This window comes from Pithys albifrons, chromosome 2, assembly GCF_047495875.1.
Source record: "Pithys albifrons albifrons isolate INPA30051 chromosome 2, PitAlb_v1, whole genome shotgun sequence".
Lineage (NCBI taxonomy): Eukaryota > Metazoa > Chordata > Aves > Passeriformes > Thamnophilidae > Pithys > Pithys albifrons.
The window spans coordinates 51,935,656-51,961,509 of NC_092459.1; the positions used below are offsets into that span (position 1 = coordinate 51,935,656).

At 35.9% G+C, this 25,854-nt stretch overlaps 1 protein-coding gene and 1 non-coding gene across 2 annotated transcripts in view; one reads left to right on the forward strand and one right to left on the reverse strand.

The window, feature by feature from the left end:
* TRDN (triadin) overlaps positions 1-25,854 on the reverse strand; it is a 221,117-nt gene that overhangs the window by 170,449 nt on the left and 24,814 nt on the right. Inside the window, exons 2-5 of the mRNA XM_071547897.1 lie at positions 17,884-18,093; positions 11,513-11,560; positions 5,125-5,262; positions 2,756-2,782 (exon numbers count right to left, since the gene is read on the reverse strand). Of these exons, the coding sequence (XP_071403998.1) occupies positions 2,756-2,782; positions 5,125-5,262; positions 11,513-11,560; positions 17,884-18,093 (423 nt within the window). The remainder of the gene's footprint in view (positions 1-2,755; positions 2,783-5,124; positions 5,263-11,512; positions 11,561-17,883; positions 18,094-25,854) is intronic.
* TRNAS-GCU (transfer RNA serine (anticodon GCU)) lies at positions 3,508-3,589 on the forward strand. The gene has a single exon. It is a non-coding gene; the product is annotated as a tRNA-Ser (tRNA).

Consider the following 25,854-nt stretch of genomic DNA (forward strand, 5'->3'; position numbering starts at 1 on the left):
ACTAGAATAATTGTGGGTTAGATTCAGTACAAATACCTAAAATTCAGCCACGGCCACCATAATGTGCATTTTCAGAGTGAAATTTGAGAGAAGTTTTCTGTAAAAATGTGAAAAGTGTCAATCTGTTCATCTTCTGGAGACAGCTGTCATGTACCGCACAATCTCACCAGGTCTTTTTTTATCTTGTTTAGAATGTTCAAATGCCACAAACATAAGAGTCACCTAAAGAAAGATCGTTCACAAAGCTGAGGATAAAATTTCTGCTCAGAGTGGAAGGGACTTTGATTCAGAAAAGGTCCTTTACAAGTAGACTGAGAACACACCATAACCAAAGAATTTACTTCTGATTTTGTGGATCTTGATACCCAAGAAGTCTCCAGATTCATTTGTGGAGCTGGTCCTCCTTTGGGTCCAGTCCTAACTGCAGCCACATGGGAAAAATGACCAAACCGATGCTTTGGGGTTTTTTGCTTTAGAAAGCTTTTCTTCTGGAAGCTTCATTTCTGGACCGTATACATGACAGCACATATTAGTTAAGAAAAGCTACTGAAAGAGATCTGCATTTTGTGCCTGAGGGCAACACTGTGATGTTTATGAGGGTGCTACCTGCAGAAACGCACCTGAGCTCACCTCCTAGGGCTTTACCTTCATGCTCATGAGCTTTAGCCCTGGGAATAAATGTCACTGTGCCTAAGCAGAAAAGTTGTTGACTGGACTGTATCACAGAGCACTTGGATAACTTCAGTTTAGGTTTAGATGCTGACATTTCAGCTATTTGCTGTTTATACAATTTTAAGAACAGTCTGCAGAGAGATAGGAACAGCTCTGAGGGGCTCAGAGCTGCCTGTCACTGAGCACATACACAGAGTACTTTGCATTAGCATTTCCAAGGGATGGGTGGCTTCAGGCCACGTATATTGTATTTCTGTAGCCAGTAAAAGAGTTTATGCTTGACAAAGTCTAGTATAAACAAGGCCAGGATGAAATAAAGACTTCCAGTCACCTGGAGATGGTAAGTTATTTGAGGATGTTGCTGTGTGAATACTTATGGCTATACTCAGAAAGGAGTACTATCTTCAGCTGTCCCAGTTAAAGAACAGCTTTTTGCAGGGAGACAAGCGGATGGGAATTCTTATCCTCTGAAAGACAGAGGAAGGATCTTGAGCACACATCCAGAAAGTGGAAAAGGCAAGTCAAAATTTGTTTTACTGCTTAGGCAGATGAAGCATGTTTTAATTTAGGTCTTTTCACATCTGTGTGGCTGAGTTAACATATAAGATACCAGAACAAGGGGAATCATCAGCTCCTGGTCCTTTTCCTTCACACCAAAGATAGAAGACCCCCTCAGGATTTACCTCCAGAGCCTGGTTGTGACCTTTGAATAGTGAGGAGAACATTCCAAGCCAGTAGTTAGATAATCGACTCCTTGGATAAAAGACTTTTAGGTCCAAACAATCATTCACCTTATCTCATATTTTCCAACTGACTAATTTAAGCAGCTTCCACCTTATTTGGATGACTTATCTGAATTCTATTTCTACAGCCTTGTGTACCAACACAAATGATAAGGCCTGAGAACCAGGGATTGCAGTGCTGAACATGATGTTGTCCATAAGGTTTTTATGGTTATGCCTTGCCAGCCGTGAAGTTTCTTCACAGTGCTTCCAGGCTGGCCAGCTGCACCTTCCCCCCACGTACCTATCATCTCTGCCAACAATGCTCTACAGCTTCAGACTCTGGGCACTCACTGTAAAATTAACGTGTGTCTCTCTTTGGGAGAAGAGAAAGGGTGATGGTGAAGCTGTTACAAATTCCTACTAATGGATTAAAGAGTTTGAATGTTTTTCTACACTGCTTATAAGTTTTCCTAAAATGAAGGATCATCCATAGAATGAGGATTGGTCCTGGTCTTCAAGCCTATTAATTTCTTTAGTCCCCTATTGAGACTGACAAAATGTGTCATTAAATAGAAGCCTGATTTAGTTCCAATTAACTTCGGAGAAAACTGGATTGTAACCTCAGCAGTAACTTGGGTAATAGATCCTACAACACAGGCATTTACTTCTTGAGAATTTGGTGGATATCAAATTCAGATCACACAGAACTGGTTACACATTCTACTATTCTTAAGCTTTGTTTAATATGGAGGAAAAACACATCCTACTTTTTGAACAGCTTTACATCCTATCACCAATAACTCAAGCCTTTTAATATATTTTCATTTTGATTTAATAGAAGTTGAACTCAAGTTTTATGTTTCAGCATAACAATTACAATATTTATAAAGAATTATATTACAAATCATATTTGCTTCACTTGTCTGCTTTAAAAATTCAGTAATAACTAAGTACTTTTTCTGAAGACTCAGAAGCAGTCCTTATTTTAGGATTCTGTGATGGCACAATATAAAATATTTTTACAACACCTTGTCATTATTTCTCACTAATATTCTTCCCATAATATTCCATATTATTATTTCTGAATTTTATTTCTATCCAGATATAAATACAACTCATTGGCATTAACAGGAATCCTACATGGAGGGCAAGGATACAGATAATATTTCTGTAATCTTATTTTTTTTAATTGAAATGTTTCAAAATTTCTGAGTAATAATGAAATAGTAAAGAATTCTCACAGAGAAGCAAAGAGTACAAGTATTATTACTTGAGTTTTTCTTATGTCACAGACATGCTAGTTAATTCTTAAAATGAATGCAAAGTATTTTTTGTGCATAGTAAAGCAATTGACCAACCTTTTGTCACAGAAGGTTCCACTTCACCTAAACCAAGACAAAAAAAAAGTCAGAGAATAGATATATTTAAAACAAAAAAACCAAAACCATACTTTTTTCCTTATGTCCTTCTAATGTAAAAAAATAAATTCTTTATATGCTAAATAACAAGCATCTATTCTGAGATTTTGAATATTTTGTAAAGAATCTATCTTACCAGAGAGTGTAGAGTAGAGAAATGCAAGGTGCAGTAGTAACTAAGGAAAGATCCAAATCTGAGTTTGTGCTTCTGAATATTAATTTATGACTAAAATTTACATTTTGCTTTATTTTATGTATCTTACTATGTTGTAAGGAAAGACCTTGGGATTCTGTTTTAGGTTCAAATGACAAAATGTATATACAGTGTAGCAAGATTGTAAATCTAGTAGTATACTTCCAGTGAAATCCAACGCAAAAATTAATCAATTTCAGTGGAACTATGAGCACCTGATTGCTTCAATATGTTATTCCACCTCCATATAGGACATGGAATTTAAAGGAATGAGCCTGAGTGACTGTGACACTCTCACTGCAGTGCAGAGTGGGCAGGGTGCTCACATGGACTTAATTTTTTATTATGTAGCGCAGTAAGATGCCTTACTGCCTTTTCACACTCCTAGTTGATATTGTAGAAATTCCACTTGAGCCAAAGGCTGCTAGGACTAAGGTTTCCAAACACCTAGTGTGCATTCGGACCTTGATTTTTTTCTGTCAGGTATTTTATGACCTGTGACGAGGTGGCCGAGTGGTTAAGGCGATGGACTGCTAATCCATTGTGCTCTGCACGCATGGGTTCGAATCCCATCCTCGTCGAAAAATATAATTATGGGGGAGGTCCCGTGGTGTAAAGGAGAGCACTCTGGACTCCAAATTCCAAGGTCCTGAGTTTGGAGTCTCAGTGGGGGCCATCCCCTGGCAGTTAAATGCCTCCCTGCCATCCAATCTCGGATGCTCAGCAGGGTCAGCCCTGGTTAGTACCGGGTGCTGTGACAGTCCCGAGGACTTCACTGTCACTGTCCAAGCTTGCTTGGCCGTGGCAGATGGACCTCAGGACTTAAACGGTGGGGCCAGTTCTGCACATGGTGTGCCTCACCAAAAAAATGCACTGCACAGTCTCGAAGGACACCACCCCAATTGGGGAGAGCCCTTCCCAAATCTTCGTTTGTGAAGTCTGGCCATACATACATATATTTTATGATCTTTTTCTATTGCCATTAACACTTACACACTCAAGTATTTGAAAGCTTGCGTGTGCTTTGGAAGTTATAAAATTATAAAAATGAACTTTATCAAATTTTACCAAGCTTTTCATATTTTTTCTCTTCTGTTTCTCAATCATATGAGATTGGCTTTCTGCAAGTTGTAAATCATATCTCAGAATAGGATGCCCATTTCACAGACTCACATGTAGCAGCCTATCAGCATTCATAAATGATGCTAATATAAAAAGCTCATGCAGATATTTAAAAGGTAGAAATTATATGATATCTTAAGTTTATGAACAAGTGAATAGAATTCATTTTCAGTACATGTTGCTTTTTAATTATATTTTAGTATAGCCAAATATAACACAAAATAAACTACCTTGAAATGAAAATGTCACTCTTACACCCATTACTTCAGAAAATGACCAATATGATGTGATATGATGATCCATTACTGCTCTGTTTGTACTGGGGAACTAGTTGTAGGTTTTGGGGGGTTTTCAGTTGGTTATTTTTGTGTATTGGGGTTTTTATTATTATCATTATTAACAAAAGTGTAGTTATTTCCAAGCTAAAGATTTTAGCAATGTACTTTTATATATCATATTATGTCAGATCATGCCATCATGGCAAAACCATAATTTCTAGTAAACTGAATTCTTTGCAATATGCCATCCAAAATCCCCTTACTTCTGCTGAAGTGCCTTTTTTTTTAGTATATTTTCCTCTCATCAATATGACAAACAAAAAAAATCTAAGTTTCTTGATGTATCTTGTATGTTTACTATTGTTCTTTAGATTTTTGCTGATTAAAAGAAAATAGCTCCATTCTCTGAAGCAATATCCTGATGCACATTTTGGTTGTGCCTTTGAAGTCTTATATAAATTAATGCTCTTTACTTCAAGATGTACTAATGTCAATATTTAATTCTGACAGCTTTTCTATAATGGTAGATTAAACATGAGATGAAAGCTAACAAAGAAACTAATTTGCTGATTGGAATAGCCAGTAGATGTTTTATGAGCAACAATGTTCCCTTTTCATTTTGTTTGACCTTCTTGTCTGTGAGGTTAAAAGCTGAGCAAGCCAACGTAACACGTGTAAAACAGCAGTTAGAGCAGAAGTCTTTACATTACAAATACCTTCATCACTGTCATCATCATCACTCCATACGATGTCAGACAGTAAAGAAAAAAAGCCATAAATCCAATCAGTGGATTCTTCCAGTGTCTCATGAATGATTCTCAGTGGTTCTGTGCTGAGCTTGTTAACAGATCTTCCTGAGTGCAGAGTTTAAAACAAAACCAGTTTGAAAAAAAACCCAAACAACTCCTGCAGTGATAAAATTTAACCTTCATTTCATACAGGACTAATTAGACTACCTCTTTGAAGAGAAACAAGGATTGTGAATGTTAAATTTTATTATTAGAGGATTTGAGGACAGCTCTCCTTCCTGTGCAAGACTGGTATAAACTGCATCCTACTGCACTTGCTGTTTGCACAGTGTTTAGGGACCCAGTTTATAATTTGGTTTGATGCTATGCTCCAAGTTTCTGCTGTCCTTCAGAGGCTTGGTTGGACGAAGCATACATATATATATATGTATATATATATTTGGTTCTATCTAACATTAATTGTTTTAGATAGGCTCTTCCTTTCAGCTCATTCTTTTCGTTCTTTGATCCAGGTCCTCCACATCTTGATGCCTGTTTAGGATTTAGTGCCATCAGTGTTCCACTCCTTGTGCCCCTCCCGAGTCCCTTTCTTTACACAAGTCCTGGCTGAGGAAATTGCTGAGTCCTGGCTTAACCACACAAACAGGTCGTGTCATTGCCATGGAGCACATGCAAAATATGGAAAGAAGAAAGCTGTGCAAAAAAATAACAGGCCAAAATTAACCTGAGTTCAGAATGAAAGGGTGTACAAATCCACATAGTGACACACAGATATCTACTTTCAAACACATACTCCTATGCATCTGGTTCTCTTCTTACAAGTCTTCTAGAGTTTCTTTCACATTCGTTTGTATATGTCTGTGTACTTAACTTGTTCTGGTCTTACTTCTGGAGACAAGTCAACTGGGAAAAAATGAAGCTGTTAATGTGCTCCACCTTCCTGGGACCTCTCATGGAAGTGAGGCTTCTGCTCTCCACATCCAGGGAGTGTAACCAACATTGGGTAATACAAGTATTCCCTTAAAGACTTTTCCAATAGTGATTTCACTAGATTTCTCCCTACCCGATGCAGTATTTCAGAGGGACTTTCAAGCCTCTGATAGACTGCTTCTTCAGACCGGTCTGTGCAGCAAACCACTCTTTTCTTAAACTCTGTACCAAACACTGCTTAGGAAGAGGGATAACTCTCATTCAGTTTATGTTACTGTCCACTGCACATGAAATGGCAGACTGAATCCTTGCCTAGTCTGTGTGACGCTTTTCCACAAATGTAGACAGTTGAAAGTAGATCACAAATATGTTTTGAGCTGTTGGCCTAATCTTGTTTCTAGGAATTTCGATAGAAATATATACACTGAATTTAACAGTATCAAGATGGGAAACATATCTTTGTTCATCTTTCTGTAGGTAAATATTTTAGTGGAAAGTTAAAGACAAATCTCTTCAGAACTACTTCTCTTTGCAGTGTTCTGACTCACAAGCCAAATCAGCATTCATCAGAAGTGGTCTCACATGGACTTGCTCATTACAAATATAGGCAAAGTGCAGGCTTGAAGCAACTTCTTCAAGAGCAGCAGTATGAACAGTTATTTTCTAAAAGTGCTCTAATGAGATTTACAGATAACTTTATTTGAAATATAAATGTATTACCAAATAATTCCTTTTATTTCTAATTCATTAATCTGAAACAGAAAAGACCAATCTGATTTTCTGTTGGTTTGCACCTGCTTATTAATAATGTAGATTTTTTTAATATTGTATTATATAGGTATATGCTACTGTGCAGTCAGATAAATCAAATAAATTAAAGGTGTGACATGATGAAATGACATAATAGCACAGAAATATGCATGATCTCTTAATTTAGAGTACTAGTGTGTGCACTACAGTGTTCAAAAAGAATGAGTAGTATAACAGCAAATATTTACTTTGTTTAGGATGAGGCACTTATTTATTTGAATTATCTTCATACATTGAGATGCAGAGATTTAACTTTTTCATCTGATTTGCCATAAATACTCTTCTCAACCATTACCCAGAAGAATGAATACCTATATTTAGGCTATTAAAAACTGATCTACAATCTGATCTACACTGATGTCATTTGCACTTTAATATAGAGGTACTGAGGAGTCAAAGAGGACTAATAGGATAGACATGGTCAGAGGTGCCTTAGCATGACTGAGGTTTTGATTCACAAGCAGGAATGGTTTAATTTTGGACAGCTGCCTTGATTTCCACTGTGGCTTTCCACCCTCCCTTTACCCACTGGTTGCTTATGGAGGGCTCAGTTGCTTTCACAGTCACAGGCTTTTACAGCCACAGGGAGTACAGCTGTAAACTAAACAAGAACTGGTAACAATTTATTTTAATATACTGGTCTATCAACTAGCAGTTCAAGAACTGCTTCACAGGTAGCAGAGCTGTCTCCCCTAGGCAGGCAAGGGAAATGCTAGATCTAAAGCAGGCAAAATTATTCCAAACACCCCAAGGCAAGCCATCTCTCCTGATGAGTCAGTCCTCAACATCATATCATGGTCTTTAATTCATAACATCTTCATATCCCAGTAAGAAAAAGGATTGGAAATTATGTGTCCAGAGGCAAAATTTTCCAGTGATACCTACACTAACAGGCCCAAGTTGCAAATCCTGCTTAACATAGAAAGTTTAAAAAATCAATTTGGAGCTGTGTAAAGGACACTTTATTAGCATTTGCAAGATTAAGTTTAGTATTCATATAGATTGTGTGATCTCAGTTGAGGTCTGATGTAAGAGTCATAAACTGGGAAATTATCTTCTTTTATACAGATCTTCGTTTAACTTCTCTTATTTTCAACATTTTTTTAAAGTAGTGCTAACAGCAATGATGTGCCCTAAAATTCTGAAGAACACCATACCCGCTAATGCCAAAGTGAAAATTATGACTGATTAAATCCATGCTTTTAGCTCTCCCCACAACTTTGACAATAGCTGGTTCTACTAGTTCCTTAGAGCAAAAAACATTAGAAACAAAGGAAATGAAACAATACTGGTGGCAAGAGAGAAAGATTCAATTTATCTCATACACATGCAAAGAAGGACAACCATTTTATAGAAGATTTGCATATTCTTGCTCCAGAAATGAAGGTGAAAGAATGCAGATTTCCATAGCAAACTTTGAGCTTGATATTTTGATGTGTCTAGCAATGGAACAGTATGATGAAGGTTTTTTTACAATAGTCTTGTATTCAACATATTCAGACTGGTTTAGCTGTCTTCTGTCCAACTTTTCATTTCTTTGGAAACAATAGAACACTAAACATATTAAAAGTAAGCTCACAATGTGTTTTTGTTGCTAAGTATAGATTATATAATGCTTAATATATAATTTCTAACTATAACTATAGACTATAATTAATATATGACATCATATACAATCTATTGTGCTGGGAGTAGACGGGACAGGATCTTTAATTTAAACTTTAAAGAGCTTTTATGTATTTCTCAGACAGATACAGGCTGTGAAGTTTGACATTTTGGTGAACTTTTACATAGGGACTGAGCCAATTGTTTCTCTTATATAATGTAATAAAAAATTACTAAATGCATGTTGAAGGAGGAAGGAGGTGAATGGAAGTAAGCTTGGGAGGTTAGGCTCAAACGTGAAATATGCAATTAATATTGAAGAATTTTGTTGACACTGTGTAATTTCCTTTCATCACAGCTTAAGTTTATATTTTCTTATTTGGGTGAATGTACCTAAAAAGGCATTGGATCCCTGATGGTTTCTAGATTCCCTTGAAAGTCAAAGCAGAAAAACATATTGCTACCTTCTGAGGGCAAGTCTCTTGCTTTTCTCAGAAACCTTTTTGAGGGTTATATGAATTAATTTTCAGAGATGCCCATTCCTTTCCATTGACTAGAAAAGAAAGGAAGCTTGAAAAATTAGCATGGACATGACATCTGATTTTTGTATGACTGAGGGTTGTCACATATATACTACTAGTGATGCTGTTTCATATTGAAATCTTCTTGTCATTGTACACTTTGTTTAAGCATATTATTTATACTATAGTATAAGAGATGTTTTTCAGATCAGTAAGGGTTTATCTGTACTTGTGCTGTTCACTGATGTAAAAATAATTGACAGTTTTGCCTTTTTGTTTTCAGTAGGAATATCAAAATTTTAACTTTCTGGAAAATGCTGAAATTCATAAGAGGAAGAATCCCCATCAAATTGAAAGACTTTGTATGCTATTTTTCAACAAAACCTTATTGTATGAAAACTCAGTTGAATTTGGTTGGAGAATGTTTTTAAAAAACACTCTCTTTAATTTGAAGCTGACACATCAACTGCTACAATTTTTTCTAGCTCTCTAGCATTATTGATACAGAAACAGTAATTTGAGTTAAAATGTGAGAACAAGAACTCCGAACAAAGAGTTTCTTAATTTTTGAAGTTTCCCTAACTCACAATTTTAATTCCAGTTGATCTGAAAGTCTAATTTATAACTTTAATGGTATTTAATAACTCTTACTTAACAAAGGTCTCTGAAAGTAACCAATGACAGATTTCTCAAATCCTGCAACAGGCATTAGGCATGTTCTTGGGGTAGAAGATAGTTTTCATAAAGTGACAAAGTAACTTCAACTTCAGTAGAATTTTATGTTTGAAGAGAATGTTTTTTTCTCATCAGGACTGATAATGGCTCCTTTACTAGTGACTTTTGGAAACAATAGTTGAGTAATCACATGGTGTCATTTGCTCTGATGCTTCAGGCAAATTTGGTTATGTTACATGGTCTGTGCCACCTATTCCTATGAAGCACACAACAAAATGTGACTGATTTATCTGTGCAAATTACCTCAGTCATTATTCCAGTCTTAATATCTCCACCAGAAATGTAGTCTCCTATCAATCCTTTTTACTTGTCAAATGGTCAAATATGTATTCCAAGTCTAACTTATCTTAAGGTGGCTTTGTTTTTTTTTTTTTAAATGAATTGCAGAAAATTAGTTAATAATTGTTGGCTTTTCATCAATTACATATTTTGACTTCATTGATTTGAATTCAATTAAATTACAAATGATGGTAATTATCCGGTGCAAAGTTTGATCTATGAGACATAAACTACTTCATTGATACTGACAGGGTACAGCTGAAGAAGATAGAGAATTTCAGTCATGTTTGACAAAATATAAAAGCCTAACACTAGTTTCTAGTAATAAAACATATCCTATTTTTAGTAACATATTTTCTTATAGAGACCTATATTTTAATTTTAAAGTTTATATGAAATTTTAATAATAGTAGCACTTTCTTTCTATACTATGGTATTTTGAAGAGCAGTATCTAAGATACTAAACTTGATATACATCTAAATTATATTATTGATATTCCAGTTTATCACCATAGCTGTCTCTAGCTCTTATTTTTCTGTTTCATAGACTAATGTTTTTGCCAAACTTACAGCACTAAGCTTAAGCACCAGGAAAAACTTTGCTGAATGCCATTGAATTATAAGTATAAAAATAATAATTTAGAATTTAAATTGTATGTATATTGAATTATCAAATATAAAAAATGTAAAAAGAAATTCAAACTCAACATTTCCAAGTAATTTCAATTTTATAAGTGTGTATGTTGTAAATATGAAGACTACCTCATGCAGTCTAAATCTTCTCTGTCTCTTTATAATATCAGCCTTAGATAATAGTATTGAGGTCAAGTCCATAGGAAAAACTTCACTTGAAAGTGGACAAAGAAGCAATTATAACTAGAATCTACTTCCCAAAATTTAGAAAGAAATTTCCAAACTGCCGCAAAGTGTCAAGTAATTTCAGGTACTTTAGATATAGCCCTACACATGGACAGAACTAATGTATGTTTAGGGTGGGCTTTACAAGTAATTTTTATGGCTTGAACTAATATCAGCTGAAAGGTTGGGGTTTGATGGGCCAGACCTTAGTTAGGTGGCATTTTCTGAAACAGGGAGACATTTTATTTGAAATAATTTGAAGCTTTATTGTTTTCTCATTCTATGGGTTCAGTTCTCTGACTAAGAACACAGGTGTTACCCTCAGGTTAAAAAGCTGTTAAAAACTGTACGATGGCATTTTTAAAAGGGCATTTAAAGTGTAAAATTAGTGCCTCAGCTTGAACCCATTTCCTGGAAATCTGCTGACTGGAGGCATCTCCTTCAAGCATGATGTGAAAATCAGGAATAGGCTGTTGCAATGAACTTTGTAGCCTCAGCCAGCCAGAGTTTGGGTTAGCTGAGAAGCAGTGCTGCCAAGTCCTGGCACTCTGCTCGTGCCCATGCTTTGTTATCATTGCACACATGTATTCAGAACACTGCAAGCAGAAGGTCTTTACCAGGTGGTAAACAGGGATCATCGCAATGTTGTGAATAGGTGGCTATAGCTGATGGCAACAGGATGAACCCCAGAAGAGCCAATTAAAAGAAAAAGAAACACCATTAGTAATAATAAACATTCTCAGTTTTCTCTTGGTTAAAGGAAGAACTTAAGGTGTGAATGAGGAGTTGTTTAATCAAAAAATTGAGTTCATTAAAAAGAAAAACAAGACAATGTAGGTGTGAGATAATACAGTATGAATCAGAACAATGTAAAAATATGATATTTCCGCAAGTAACAAATTCTACTGCTGAAAAGAATACATCAGATGTAGTTGATTCTGGTTGATTATTTCAGTTTCTCCTACAGCAAATAAGGAAAGAATTGTATTGCCATTTTTACTGAAATGAATTACTGGTTTGGTTTGTTTAGTTATGATTAGAAATTTCACAGATGCCATTATGTGTTGGGAATTTGGTTTGTGTTTTGTATCCCATGAAGCATATTTAAGCATGAAATCTCCTCTTAGATCCTTCTCTATTCATTAAGAAAGTTCTGAAACTTCTGACCTCATGAAGTTTGATCTATCACAATTTATCGACTTATATATGCTAGACCTTTTGGGATGAATGCAGCGCTTCATAGGCTGTCATTCTTTCCGGTATAAACTAATTTTCTCAGGATTTCTAACTCAGCTATGAGATCTGCTACAGAGTGAAACATGGGATACCAGATGTCAACTGGGCAGCCTTTCTTTAAACTGAAATTTGTCTGAAAATCCTTTAATTATTTATATCATTATGAAATAGAGAAAAAAATGGGGTTTAGGCTAGGGGTACATTATTTGAAGTTTTGTATAATTCAATTAAGAATTTAATTAAGAACTTTAAAATAGATAAGATGTTTAATCATGCTTTGGATTGACACTTGTAAATACAGTAAAAACTGTATTTTGGAAGACTAGCACTGTTTCAATAAATTCTAGGCTAAGAGGTAGTTTTGATGATCCTTGTTGGTCCCTTCCAACTCAGCATACTCTGTGATTCTGTGATTTGTCTAGGGTTTTGCATGTTTGAAAAAGAGACAAAATTATTTGTGCCACTAAGTTTGTTGATCGCTTAAACTAAGCCAGAAGTGTATCATTTTTCCTTAATAAGTTCAGAGGTATTATCAGTTTGAACACTGGTGTATATACTGTTATAAAACATAAGAGTAAATATAAGTACACTTTTTTCAGCTCTTAAAATTTCCAGTGAACATGTGTCCAACAAGTTGAATACAGTGAGATGATATTGCAGGAGAAAAATTTATGTATATATTCATAATAATGATTCTAACAAAAAATAAAAATGAAATATATTAAAAAGAAGAAGAAGAAAAGAAACCCAGTAGAATAGCCATATTTTGTTGACTTCTGTGTCTCTTAATGACAAAATGCTCTGGATCTAACAGGTTTAGCACCTTACAGTTTTACTATGAAGGAGACTAGGGGAAATAATGTCATTGTGTCAGTACAAGTGCTTTTGAGTCATGTTTTTTACTTTTGTGTCTTTTTTTCTCCAAAGTATAGATTTTCATGTGACATATGGTTCTTCATTTTTATATTGGAGAATATTAATAGGTATATTCTGTGCATACTACCCAGGCAGTAATAGAAATGACCATGAGTTCAGGCAGGAAACTGGAGTCTTCAGGCTGTATTATTGAGAAGCTAGTATGGCCATAGTTTTGCTATTAACTTAAAAAGAAAACAAAACAAAACAAGCAAACAAAAAAAAAATTAAAGAAAGCATCTGACTGGTTAGTAACTCCATGCCTCCATGTCCTGTTAGCTCCCCATTCCTGTAATTGACAGGCATTATCTCCACAGAGATCTGCTTTGCTGCAGTGGTCTAAAAAGCTTCTTGATGGCTGAGCAAAACAACAGAGCCCACTCCACTCTTATTTTTTCTTATTAAAGCAGTTGTGATAAAATGGTAACCTCATCATGCTAAGTGTGTGTGTGTGTGTGTGCGTGTTTTCTATATTTTCACCTATTTTGCGGATAATTTTGGGTTTCCTAGACTTGTTGAGGTTTCATTAGCTTTAGCTTTAGGTGACTGGCTAAATCACTATCCATTTACTCTGAATAATGAACACTCTGGCTCTGAAATTAGGGTGGTGTTAATTAGTTGTAATTGGTCATAGAGATGGCAGGCAATTTTGAGCACTCTATTAGCCCATTAGCAAATGTGGATTCCTGGGCAATCAATCTTCAGGACTAAAATAATCTCAAATTATTTAGTTATATTTACCAATTAAAATACATAATCCAGTTATGTGTACAAGAAACGTGTGAAATACATTTATGAATTATGAAGCCAATTAACAAGGTGTATTTTCTAATGCAATGGATGGTAGTAATATTCTGTTGCAAAGCACACACTAAATGAAAAAAATTTTCCTCCATTTTTGAAAATATTGAAAATATGAGATCATTCAATGTGGTATGCTACTTATTGCATATTCATGCATACTATGTACTGAATAAAATTTGTAGTTTCTTATCTCAGACTTTTATAATTCATGTCACCTTCATACCGCATTAGAAATATTTCAGTCATGTTTATAGTTGTACAATACAGCATTATAGGAATGCAAGCTTTCATTTCTTCCCTCAAAGGAATAAGCATAATATGCTAAATCACAAGACTGAAAAATTTAATTTCCTTTCTCTGAGTAGATAGAACTGGGGTGAAATTTTCAGCATTCATCTAATTCTTGTTGCATGCTGTACTCAAAATCCACTGCCAAAGCCAAAGCTGAATTACAGGTTCGATCTCTGTTCTAACCTCTGAACAAATGGATACATAATCACCAAGGAGGCACAGCTTTACACATGTAACCTGTAACACGGGGTCCTCCTGCTATGATATTTTTTATATCATAACCAGTACCTCCTGAATAATACAGAGTACTATAGAATTTATAGTCATCATATTCTGGATGTGTAAAATTACACAAACATTTATCTTAAATCATTTTGTGAGTGGAGTTTGAACTAATGTAATCTAACTTCAGCTACCTAAACCCTAAGTGTTATCCTCCCTCAGTTCTAAAAGCTACTTTAAAATACTGAATAAAAGGGCACCCCCCAAAAGTAATATGCCATATTTACTTTAGACTGAAACTAAGTATTATTTTTTCACATAGTTACTTGTAGGACCAATTTCATCTTATAAAAATTATCAGGTTTCCCAGACTTGACAGTTTACTTCTAAAAGAAAACTATAGTAATCAAGAAACACAATCTATGGGTTGGCCCTCTAATCACAAAAGGCAGTGTGAGGTTCATACCAATATATTAAAAGAATACATAAGAGATAAAATACATATACTAATACTCTATGTCTTTTTAGAACTCTTTGTATTTCAGATGAGACTAAAATTGTTAATTATTGAAAGGAAAACAATGCTCAAGTTTAAAGTACTTTCTACTCTGTTCATGTGTTGGGTTTGTACTAAGCTCCATGAATCTCTGTGTACTCTGGTTAACTCATAATCTTGGGCATTGCACTTCCTTTATTGCCCAGGGGCTAGCAGCTCTGTAGTGTAACCAGGGGAAACAAATCTATGTGTATTCCTCAGCCACACTGTTCCCAGGATGGTTTACTATATGAACCTGCTCCTGTTTTCTCCTGAAGTCAGTCCTGTGCACTGCTAACAACTCTGCTATGGAGACAGTCATCTCTGACACAGAAACACAGTGGAAGTCCCTTGGGGGGCCCCATGGATCAGAGTCCTTCATCATCTTTGTAACTACCCTTCAAAACTCTTCAGGCTGCTCCTAGGTCATCCTTCCATCTCCTCTTCTCTATACTGAATGCAGCTCTCTCAGCTCGCCTCATTCAGATGCTATGCATACTTTCTAAACTTGAACTTCATGGAACTTCAGGTAGAGAAATGGGAAAGAAATTGAACACAGTGAATTATGAAAGACGAGTGTTCTTTGAGAAGAAATACACTGAATTTTCTGTGTTTTGTGGATTAAAAAAGTATGCAGTTGAATATAATTTCTTTGGTGTCTCCTATTTGCATTTGAAAACTAGGAAATTAATTTTAATCATGCTTGCAAAACTATATTTACAGTCCTGAAAATAACTATTTGTGCTTTTTATGCAGTTCTAGTTCTTCAAGGAACAGTGTCAAACTCAAGAGAAAATATCACTGGATTTTAGATTTAAGGAGTCACTTAAAAATATGCTCCAAATTCTGTCTTCTATATTGATAGAAGGTATTACTTCCACTGGAGGCAAACGGCCAAACTGCCCAAAAGTGAAAACCCTTCTCATATCAACAATGCCGTGATTCATGTCAAACCTTCAGCTATTTCAATAGAATTTTTTATAAATCCACAAGTTTAACTTGAAAAAAAATTAGTCGAAACTCCAGAGGTGAAACCCAAGGATTATGCTAAGAGCTAGGTAGTATTTATATATATATAGAAAACAGTCAAATAAATCCTGATCTAAAGAAGTAGTTTCTTTTCTTAACTTTTGAACATTGAGATCTGATTTAAATGCTGGTTTAATTAATCACTTAGGAACAAAAAATATCATTGGAAAGGAAATCAACTCATGAACTCAAAATACTAAAGTATCATCTCTCAGAGACACCTGTAAAATATGAACTCACCCTGGAGATCAAATATTATATTACTTTTTTTCTGCACCTTGGTCTGAAAATGTCAGTTTCCACCAATACTTGTGACCTTTAAGCTCATTTAGCCAATATAATATGAACAGAATTCCATCTGCTTAGATGCTTGCTTCAGTCTCCAGTACAAATTCTTATTGCTTGGCATTACCCTGACTTGTATATCAAACATGTGTGACCTGACAGCCAGTTCAGGAATTACTTAGTATAAGAGTTTAGCCTGACTTCTGCCCTGTTTCTTGCCTGTTCACAGAAAATATACTAAGAATTCAACAGATTGATTGTTTGATTTATAGATTGATTAAGGGTTGATATGGAAAATTAAAGCAGAATATGATAATTTCTCTTGGTTTATATCTATGTTCCAGCATCAAGTGTGTGGTGTCCAAATTAAATTCTGATGCCTATTTTGCCAAGATCTCTGAAAAATAACTTTACATTTTCCTCAGAGTCAAGTGATGCCCTTCTGAAAACAAAGACAGAGGAGAAAAAAATGAAAGAAGTTTTGTGGTATATTTTCTGCACATTTCAATCTCTGACATCCATTGATCCAGGATTGGTTAGTTTCCTTCAAGATCTATCTTTGTGTCTAAAGCTTTTTAAGTAAATCTTGAAGTCAATATTGATATATAGCTGGACAAAAAAAAATCTATGAATGTATCAGTAAACTAATAAAGCACAGGAAACTTACTCCAAAACATCAACTCAATTTGTTTTGAATTAAAAGGCTGAATTTCAATTCAGTCTGAATTTCAATTCCTAGTTAATTATTGTGACAGATGCAATAGCTTTAGAGCTGGAGATCTAATTTAAAAAAGAAAAGGACCTTAATAATATGTTTTCTGTGTCACATACATGTTTCCCAGTTGTTAGAGCCTGTTTGCCTCACAGGCAAAAGTTTTACTGCCACAGTGGCTTGCTGAACACTATGCACCCTTTACAAATGTAGGTAGTTAATTTATTTTTTTATTATATATCACTGCCAGAAAGAAAAGGCACACAAATTCTATTCCATTCTATTCCCTGTTCCTTTTTTCCCATTCCTCAATTAGAATGACAGTCCTTGTACCACCCACTCCATTTGCATCTTTGCTCTCATAATCAATATGTTCCCCCAATCCTGATCTTGTTTAGTCACCTTGCCAAGTGTTAAACTAGCCTAGAGTTATTGACTTATTGAAGACATGGGTGTGACTTAGCTAATATTAGGAATCTGGTTCTCTGTGCTTATGATTTTTGAAGATCAGTTTTAGGGTTAATATATTTAGAAATAATTTGCATTTTTCTAGTCATTGCACTTCGTAAGCAGATGTCAGAATCAAGACTCAAGGCAACTATTAAAGGTTTTATATTTAAGAAAATATGAATTATTAATCGATTTTATTATTCTTCAAATAATATATATGGAAATTGCAAAATGGAAATCTAACTATACGTGCTCATATACATATTAATTTAATGTCAATATACATGTCTTTGAGGATGAGGATGGGCTGCAAAATGAAAATACAAGTTATAAAGATGTATGAAGTGCAAAGTAATATCATCTGACATTTCTCATGATATCTTCCTCTGGGTAAACTCAGCAAAGACACTATTCTGTCCCCAAGGTGAGATACATGTATATTTACATAATACACATTCCGTAGTAAATTTGACTTTACAAGGTGTCAAACAAAATATGTTGAATTTTACCTGCGAGGGCTTTGTAATCCACCAGGTCAAACATTACAATAGCTACTGCTGACCAGGTAACAATCAAAGCAACAACAAGAAGCCATGCTGCTGGTGAGCTGAATGTTGTCACGAGGTCTTCTGTAACTGATTTCTTGCCCCCTTTCATGGATGATGAAGGAATGGATCCGTTCTTACCATCTATTATGGTCGTGGTTGTAGACATATGTCCTATGGAAACAGTCAAAGCAGAGGAAAGTCAAAACAACTTGGAGCCTAAAAGTCAAGAATATGTATGTTGTTTTGAAGTGCTTTTATAATTAGAATTTTTAAAATAACTATAAATATTGTAGTATTAAAAAGGATTCTTGCACTTTCTGGAAGAAGATTTTCCTGAACTGGTACTACTTTTAGTAAAGGTAATTTTGGAGCAACATGGTGAAACAGCCTTTTTGATTATAATATGATGATTTTTATTCTGCTACAAACAGCTACACACCTAGGAGAGTGGTTGATGAAAGCATAAAAGGACAGTCTTATGGGCTGCAAGCCAGATTCTCAGGTGATGTGCTTAAGTGTACTTCCATTCATTGTGATAGAGCTAATGCATCTGCCACTTGAGGATTGGCTGGAATTCTGCGCTCAAGAACAGGAGTCAATGGCAATAGGAATATATAATCTGTTTCATCTCACAGAAACATAAATGATTTTCATGTGCAGTATCCTTACACTTGAAGAAGCTAGTAGCTGATTTTTAAATATCTTTGTGGAATTTTTCACTTAATGAAATAATCTCCTAAGAAACGAGTTACAGTGCCAAAGCAGACTTAATTCCAGAAGGCATGGGTTTGGTACTAGAAATCAAGTAGGAAGGTGAGTACTACTTAGCTAAATGAGCAGCTGACAAACATGAACATGTTTAATGGACATTAACAATAGTGAATTAATCTACTTCTTCCCGGGGTATTAAAAATGCTAATTCTGGACACAAAACAAAATTGTGGTAACTGGAACCTGACCACATCTGAAAGTTCTCAAATTAATCTGCTTTGCTGGTATCTGTTTTCCATTATATGCAAGGTTATTAGTAAAAATAGTCACAACTCCATGGCTGAAACTCGTTGAAAACCAGTATCTCCATTTAGCATAGTTTGCAATATCTGCTTGCAAGCTACTTTTAAAATATTCAAAGATATGTTACATATATTCTTGGTCTGGCTGATGAACCCAACCTTCATAAAATGATTTCAGGTACTCTTACCCACACAGACATCTAAAATTTCAAGGAATCAAGTGATACCTGGTTTGCTCAGACCTTTACTTCTCACCAATTTTCTGTCACAGCTGATACAACCTATAAAACTGATAATTTTCCATGATTATGGAAGTAAGGAAAGTGACAGATCTGCTCTATGCAAAGGTAAGTAGATTTAATTTCACTTTTGATATAGAAAATTGCAAATATGCTTTTAGAAACTCTTTCTGGAGCTAAGGTACAGGCAGTTGAAGACTTTCAGATGTTTGCCATCACAACATATATGTAGACTCTCTTTGAGAATCACAACACTGATATTCTCAAATAAATAAATGAAGAAAGGATAAGATCTTTAATATTACCCATAGGTACATATTTTCCATAAGAAAACTAAACAAATCTTCCAACCCTTATGCTAATGAATACTGGGTTTGTTCCTTTTTCTGTAGAAAGCGAAAATAATATTTCAGAGTGATACTGAAAGGACCTTAATATGTCTCACATAAACCTATTGGACTGGGAAGGTGTCAGAAGTTCCCTAATCATTATTAGCTCTACCTTTTAAGCTTGCTTCTGTACAAGCATCCTGCTGCTGATCAGTGCCTTGTTTCAAGCCCAAAAAACCTGCTCTACTACACAGCAGTCTTGTAGTAGCAGAAAAAGATTGGCATATTACACATTTTTTTTGTTACTTACTTGAAATTTAGTCTTATTTATAGAATGATTATTCTGCTTATAAATAATGTCTATCTCTAGGATAAGATGTATACAATTTTCTTAAATATTGTAAAACCATCTTTGCTTCTATTTCTCCAAACATAAATTTTACATCAAACATTTCACAGCAGGAGGAAAAATCTGCCAAGTGACAACTAGCAATAAAAATCAGCTTCAATAGCATTTTGTTATCCTACTGCATACAAAATACAAGCAATTTGTGCATGCAACATGTCATAAATGACACATTATGCATTTTTTCCTCTTGGGGATATCAGTCAGAGTTTATGATGTGTAAGAGAATAGAAATGTACTGTCTCATCTTGACAAATCTGATTAGTACCACATTTTTTCAAGGATATCCTAATGACATATATTTGCACAGTTATAATACAAGCAATTAAAACTATGTGTATATACAGATATAGACTTATACCAGTCAAAGGATCATTCTTCTAGATCTGCTTCTATGGCCTTCCTAATTAATATAATTAACTTTTCAAATTCAGGCTGCTATGTGTCTTTGATGAAGAAAATAGTTACTGACAAATTATCAACCAGAGTAATGCTGCAGAGACAAAGTTCATATATGCTAGAAAGTTAGCTGCCATGCTTTTGACTGCTGATGTGGTCAAGTCAGATTTCCCCTTAAAAACTCAGGATCTTATACAATAAAATCACCATTACATTCACTGAAGTGTAAGTGAATAGCTATTGATTCAAATTTGACTGGAAGTCAAGCTAAGAAAAATGCCGTTATACTGCTAGAGGTTCCCAATGCAGGTGATTGCAGTATGACTTGGGTGCCTAAGGAAGAGCTCTGGTGTTGTTATAGATGCTTTATGATATCAGAGACATCCTCAAAGGACTCACAGGCAACACCTACAGGGTGAAGATCTACTTCTGAACTGCCTAGATTAAAAAAAACAAAACCAAAACCAACAACAACAACAAAACAACAACCCCATCCCCCCAACAATAAAAAATCACAAACCAGACAGGATGTCCTAAAACACTGAAAATAGAAATCAGATTTTTATGTCCCTTGATACAAATATAAACAAAATTGGCTGGTGGAATTTATCTGAAGACTCCTGAGAAAGATATTGTTTGCTACTACAAAATCTCATGCAGGATGTCTTGTATATTGATACCATCATCATTTCAGGACTCCAAAAAAGAAAAGGCAGTAGCATCAAGATGATTACCCTCTCCCCTGCAAACATTCTGTTATTGTACTACCCTTGGTACTATCATTTTGCTTTGCAGTACCCAAGTGCTCTGTGTAGTTTTATCCATCTCCTACCACTGCTAGCCTCCTCCCCAAACCTGCAGTGATGACAAGTAGACAGCCAGATAAGTAGAGAAAAAGGGGACATAGATATGGGCAATGTTTCCATCAGTTCAGCCAGCAGTGATTCTTTGCCGCAGAAAAGTGCCAAAGTTAGGTAGAGCTCTTGTCCAAGAGGTCATTTGGGCTTCAGATGCCCACGGGGGAATGAGAAAGACAGGCATTTCTGTTGCTTTGAAGTCACCTGATGGAGCTTATTGTGTTCTGCTTTTACAATTAACAGAGATCATTCCACACCAAGTCAAAATCAGATTCCTGAACTTGTCCAGGCATTTTTGCTGCCCATATAATAAACATTTTCTATCCCAAGACAAATTTCAGTATCTGTATTACATCCAATCAGAATCCAAGTCAGTTTACTTTAGGTGAACACTGCAGTGGATCAAGTGATTCATGAGCAGATCAGTTGTCGCTACTTTGGGAGAGGCAACATCCATCATGGGAGTGGAAGGTGCAGCTGAAGGCTGTTACAATTTCAGCCATCCAATTTTAATCCACCACCAAATGTCTGCTAGAGCCTTCTGGCACTCTAGGTTGTGATTGCTATTGATTTTCAATGAGGATGGGAACTTTAAGAAGTTATATATACATTTCTATAAAAAGCCTGCTCCAGGGATATAATACCTCTGACTGCACATCACAATTTCTCATGCACACAGAACTACCCCATCAGGTCACAAATGTCACCTTTATATCAGCAGATTGATTTGCTAAAGTCCAAACAGCTAAAACTCTGAGATTCTTACTATTCCTCTGGTTTCAGAGTTGTCACTTAGAATGCAATCTGAAGACTCATAAGGTCTTGTAAGTATAAATAAACCTTGACAATTGGTGACAACGCTGAGGAGAACAGTGTGATTTTCAGAGTCCAGAGTGAGCTTGCAGTTCCGGCAGCTTAGATAAAAGACCTTTTGTATTTGTGGGTTAAACTCTCCTTGAGGCATAATAAGCATAGGAGTCCATGGTTAGGGGTGGGTGTTTGATTTTACAGTTCAGCACCTTTTCACAGTTTGGATTGAGGTATACCTTCTCCTACTCCCGTAGAAAAACAAAACAAAATCCCCCAAACAAACAAACAAAACTCCTCCATTCAGACTCATTCAGATGCAAAAGAGTAATTGTCTGCATTTTTGTTATTTTATAGCCATTTTATGTATTACAGTCTTAATTATGCCAATAGTAAAAAAAAAAGCAAAATATTTAACGTGCAATGGCTTTTTAAGACTATGCATATTAAAAGCAAAGGGGTAGTCACAGTACTTAAAAAAAAAAAAGTTGTTTCCTTTTAAATAATAATATTGTTGATAGGGCAATGCAGTTGAAATGTGAGAAACCTCAGTGCAGTCTGCCCTAAATGAGAGAGTTGGTAGATTTTGACTTGTCTGTTCCTCTCTCCAGATGAGCTCTTCAGTAAACAGGCTATAGAGTATTCTGGATTCAGGTAATTAGTGGCTCCTCTTTGACCTGTTCCACTTTACTTGGAATATTTAAATACTAATCAAGTTAGGAGAAAAGAGAAAAAATAACTCTATAAATTGACTCTGTATGTCAAGTACCAGCTCAAGCCTTAGGCTTCACCCTGGTGACCTTACCAATCCACCACTGTTGTGATAATGCAGGCAGAGGTCTCGGCCTACAGTAAGAAGGATACTGCAGGGAGAAGATGACAAGGGATTAGAATCACTCAGTGAAGAACTGGGCAATGGATATACAATAATCTGCTGCATTTTTTCAAGATCAGCACATCACTCTTAGTGAGTCCACAGACCTGCAGGTATCACAATAATACCTCTTTCACCATGTGGGGTAAACGATTTCTACCAAAACAAAAGATTACATCTAGGCCTGTTTTCAAGGTGGTATTTATGCCTGACAGTGGCGTTCTCCTGTTTCAATTTCTCTGCTATCATTTTTCTTCCTTGGCTTACACAAACAGAAAAGAAAAGACAAAATTTCTGCTGTGGTTAAATAGTTAGTAGTTTACAAAATATCAGTAATAATATATGTTTTAAGCTGTCTGATGATTTTTGTCATGCTTTTTTTCTCCTTTATATTTTTATGTGAAAACAAAATGCTCGTCAGAGAGAAGAGAGACCCTCAGGACTGTACACAACTGAACAGAGAGCCTCTGCTGTCTTACCTGGCCAGCACCAGAGGCCAAAGATGCAGATACTAGACAAGGAGTGACAGAATGCAGAACATTTTGGAGGAGGAAAAGCAAGAGGAGTGCAGCTGGTCAAAACGTTTTACTCTCCTCCAAGTACTGCTGAAGTATGGTGGATTTAAAACCATTTACTATGGAGGATCTGTAGCTCTGGCAAACTTCAATAGATTAGAAACTTAGCAGGATCCACTAACATGGATCATGTTTCTATTGGACATACATGGCAATATGCAAGCAGGACTCGCTAACAGTGACAGAGAAGCAGATGGAAACAGGGGAAGACAAATAGGCAAATTCAGCTTCTCTTTGAAAGCTCCTCTCTTTCACTATGATCTGCAACAGACTGTGAGCAGGTCAAGGATCTATAGTTCAGCCTAGAAATGGGTGATGGACCCCTAGTGTATGTATTCTGAGTATGGAGAAGGTTCAGGCTTTTTAAGCAGAAATGTGACAATTTTAAGAAAAAAATAATTTATTTAAAGGTGCAGCATAAATCTTCTCTTGAGATGACTGACATCCAGAAATCTCTTCTGTTTTGAATCATATTGTATCACCATACATATGAATGAATGCAACTCAAATAGCTAGAGGAAATAATATATAAAAAGAGGTTTCTCAACTGATACAAGAATTTACACACTTTTAAATTCTCCACACGATGTACTGAAGGGTTGCTCTGCTGTTTATGTAATTAAAGTGCAAAGAGGAAAACCTCTCAACACATATAGTATATATTACCAAACACCTCAGAATTTAAGGTAGTTTTTCTGCAGACTAAGGCTTAGAAAACTGAGACTGGGACTGTATGTAATGGAACATATGCATATTTATTGGTGATTGATAGTTATAAAAATGTAATATTCTTTATGAAATGTGGAAAATAGGGCTGGAGATTATGCAGCAACTAATTCTACATGACAAAAGAAATAGAATAGAGATTATGAAGTATGGAGAGGATGGTGAATGAAAATTAGCTGAATGACTGGATTCAGAAAAGGCACTTATAATTACATATAGTGCTGTGTATTTTTTTAATTTCCTTTTCTGTTATTATAACTGTAATGGTTTTATTTTTAATCAATAGAGAACATCTGATAATTTAAAGTAAATTGCAGTAATCATTCTATTCATTCTTCAAGAAATTATGTATACTAATCTATTTATTTCATCAATTTCAATAAGAAGTTTGTAGAATAAAAGATACATTGTATCAAGCCATTTCATTATTTAGTTCAAAGAAACTATTTACTTCATACAGTATCAGGAAAAAATAGTACTACTGCTACTAAATACTATGAGGTGAAAAATAGAAGTCATTAGTGCTGTATTCTAACATGTAATATATATACTGGGATCGTAATAATTATTGTTTCTTAGGATACTGTGGTGGGTTGATCCTGGCTGGATGCTCGGTGCTCACCAAAGCCACTATATTACTCCCCTCATTCATCAGGTAGGGGAAAGAAAATATAATGAAAGGCTCATGGGCTGAGATATAATCACCCATTACCATCATGGGCAAAAGAAATTCAACTTAAGGAAATAAGAGCAATCAATTAGAATAGGTAGTGAGAAATAAAATCTAAATCTTAAAAACACCTTCTCCCCACCCCTCCTTTAACTTCATTCCAAAGTTTCTCTGCCTTCTCTCTGAAGCATCACAGGGGAACAGGGAATGGGGGTTGTGGTCAGTCAGTTCACTACATGTTGTCTGTGCTGCTCCGTTCTCCTCAGAGGAAGGACTCCTCACACTCTTCCTTGGCTCCAACATGGAATCTCTCCCACAGAAGACAGTCCTCTAATGAACCTCTCTAACCTCAGGCCTCCCTGTGGCTGCAGTTCTTCACAAACTACTCCAGTGTGGATCTCTTCTACAGGGTGCAGTCCTTCTGGCACAGACTGCTTCTACATGAGCTCCCTATGGGGTCACAAGTTCTGTCAGGAGCCTGTTCCAACATGGGCTCCTCTCTCCACAGAGCCACAGGTCTTGTTGGGAGGCTGCTTCAGCACGGACTTCCCATGGGGTCACAAATTCCTACAGGAACGCACCTGCTCTGATGTGGAGTCCTCCAGGGGCTGCAAGTGGATCTCTGCTGCCCTGTAGAGCTGCAGGGAGACAGCCTGCTTCACAATGGGCTGCATCATGAGCTGCAGGTACCTGGAGAAACTTCTCCTTCTTCACTGATCTTGGGATCTGCAGAGCTGTTCCTCTCACTTATTTGCACTCTCTCTAGTTGAAGTTGCACAGTTGGGTTTTTTGTTCCTCTTCTTAAGTCTGTTAGACCACAGATGTTACCATCATCGTTATGCAATCAGCCTTGGCCAGTGGCAGGTCCATCTTGGAGCCAGCGGGCATCGGCTCTGTTGGACATGGGGAAAGCTTCTGGCAACTTCTCACAGAAGCCACCTGTCTAGTCTCCCCTGATATCAAGTCGTTCCATGCAAACCCAATACAGTACACTGCCAAGTGCTATGTGGAAAGAAAGTAAAATACCTCTGAAGAAA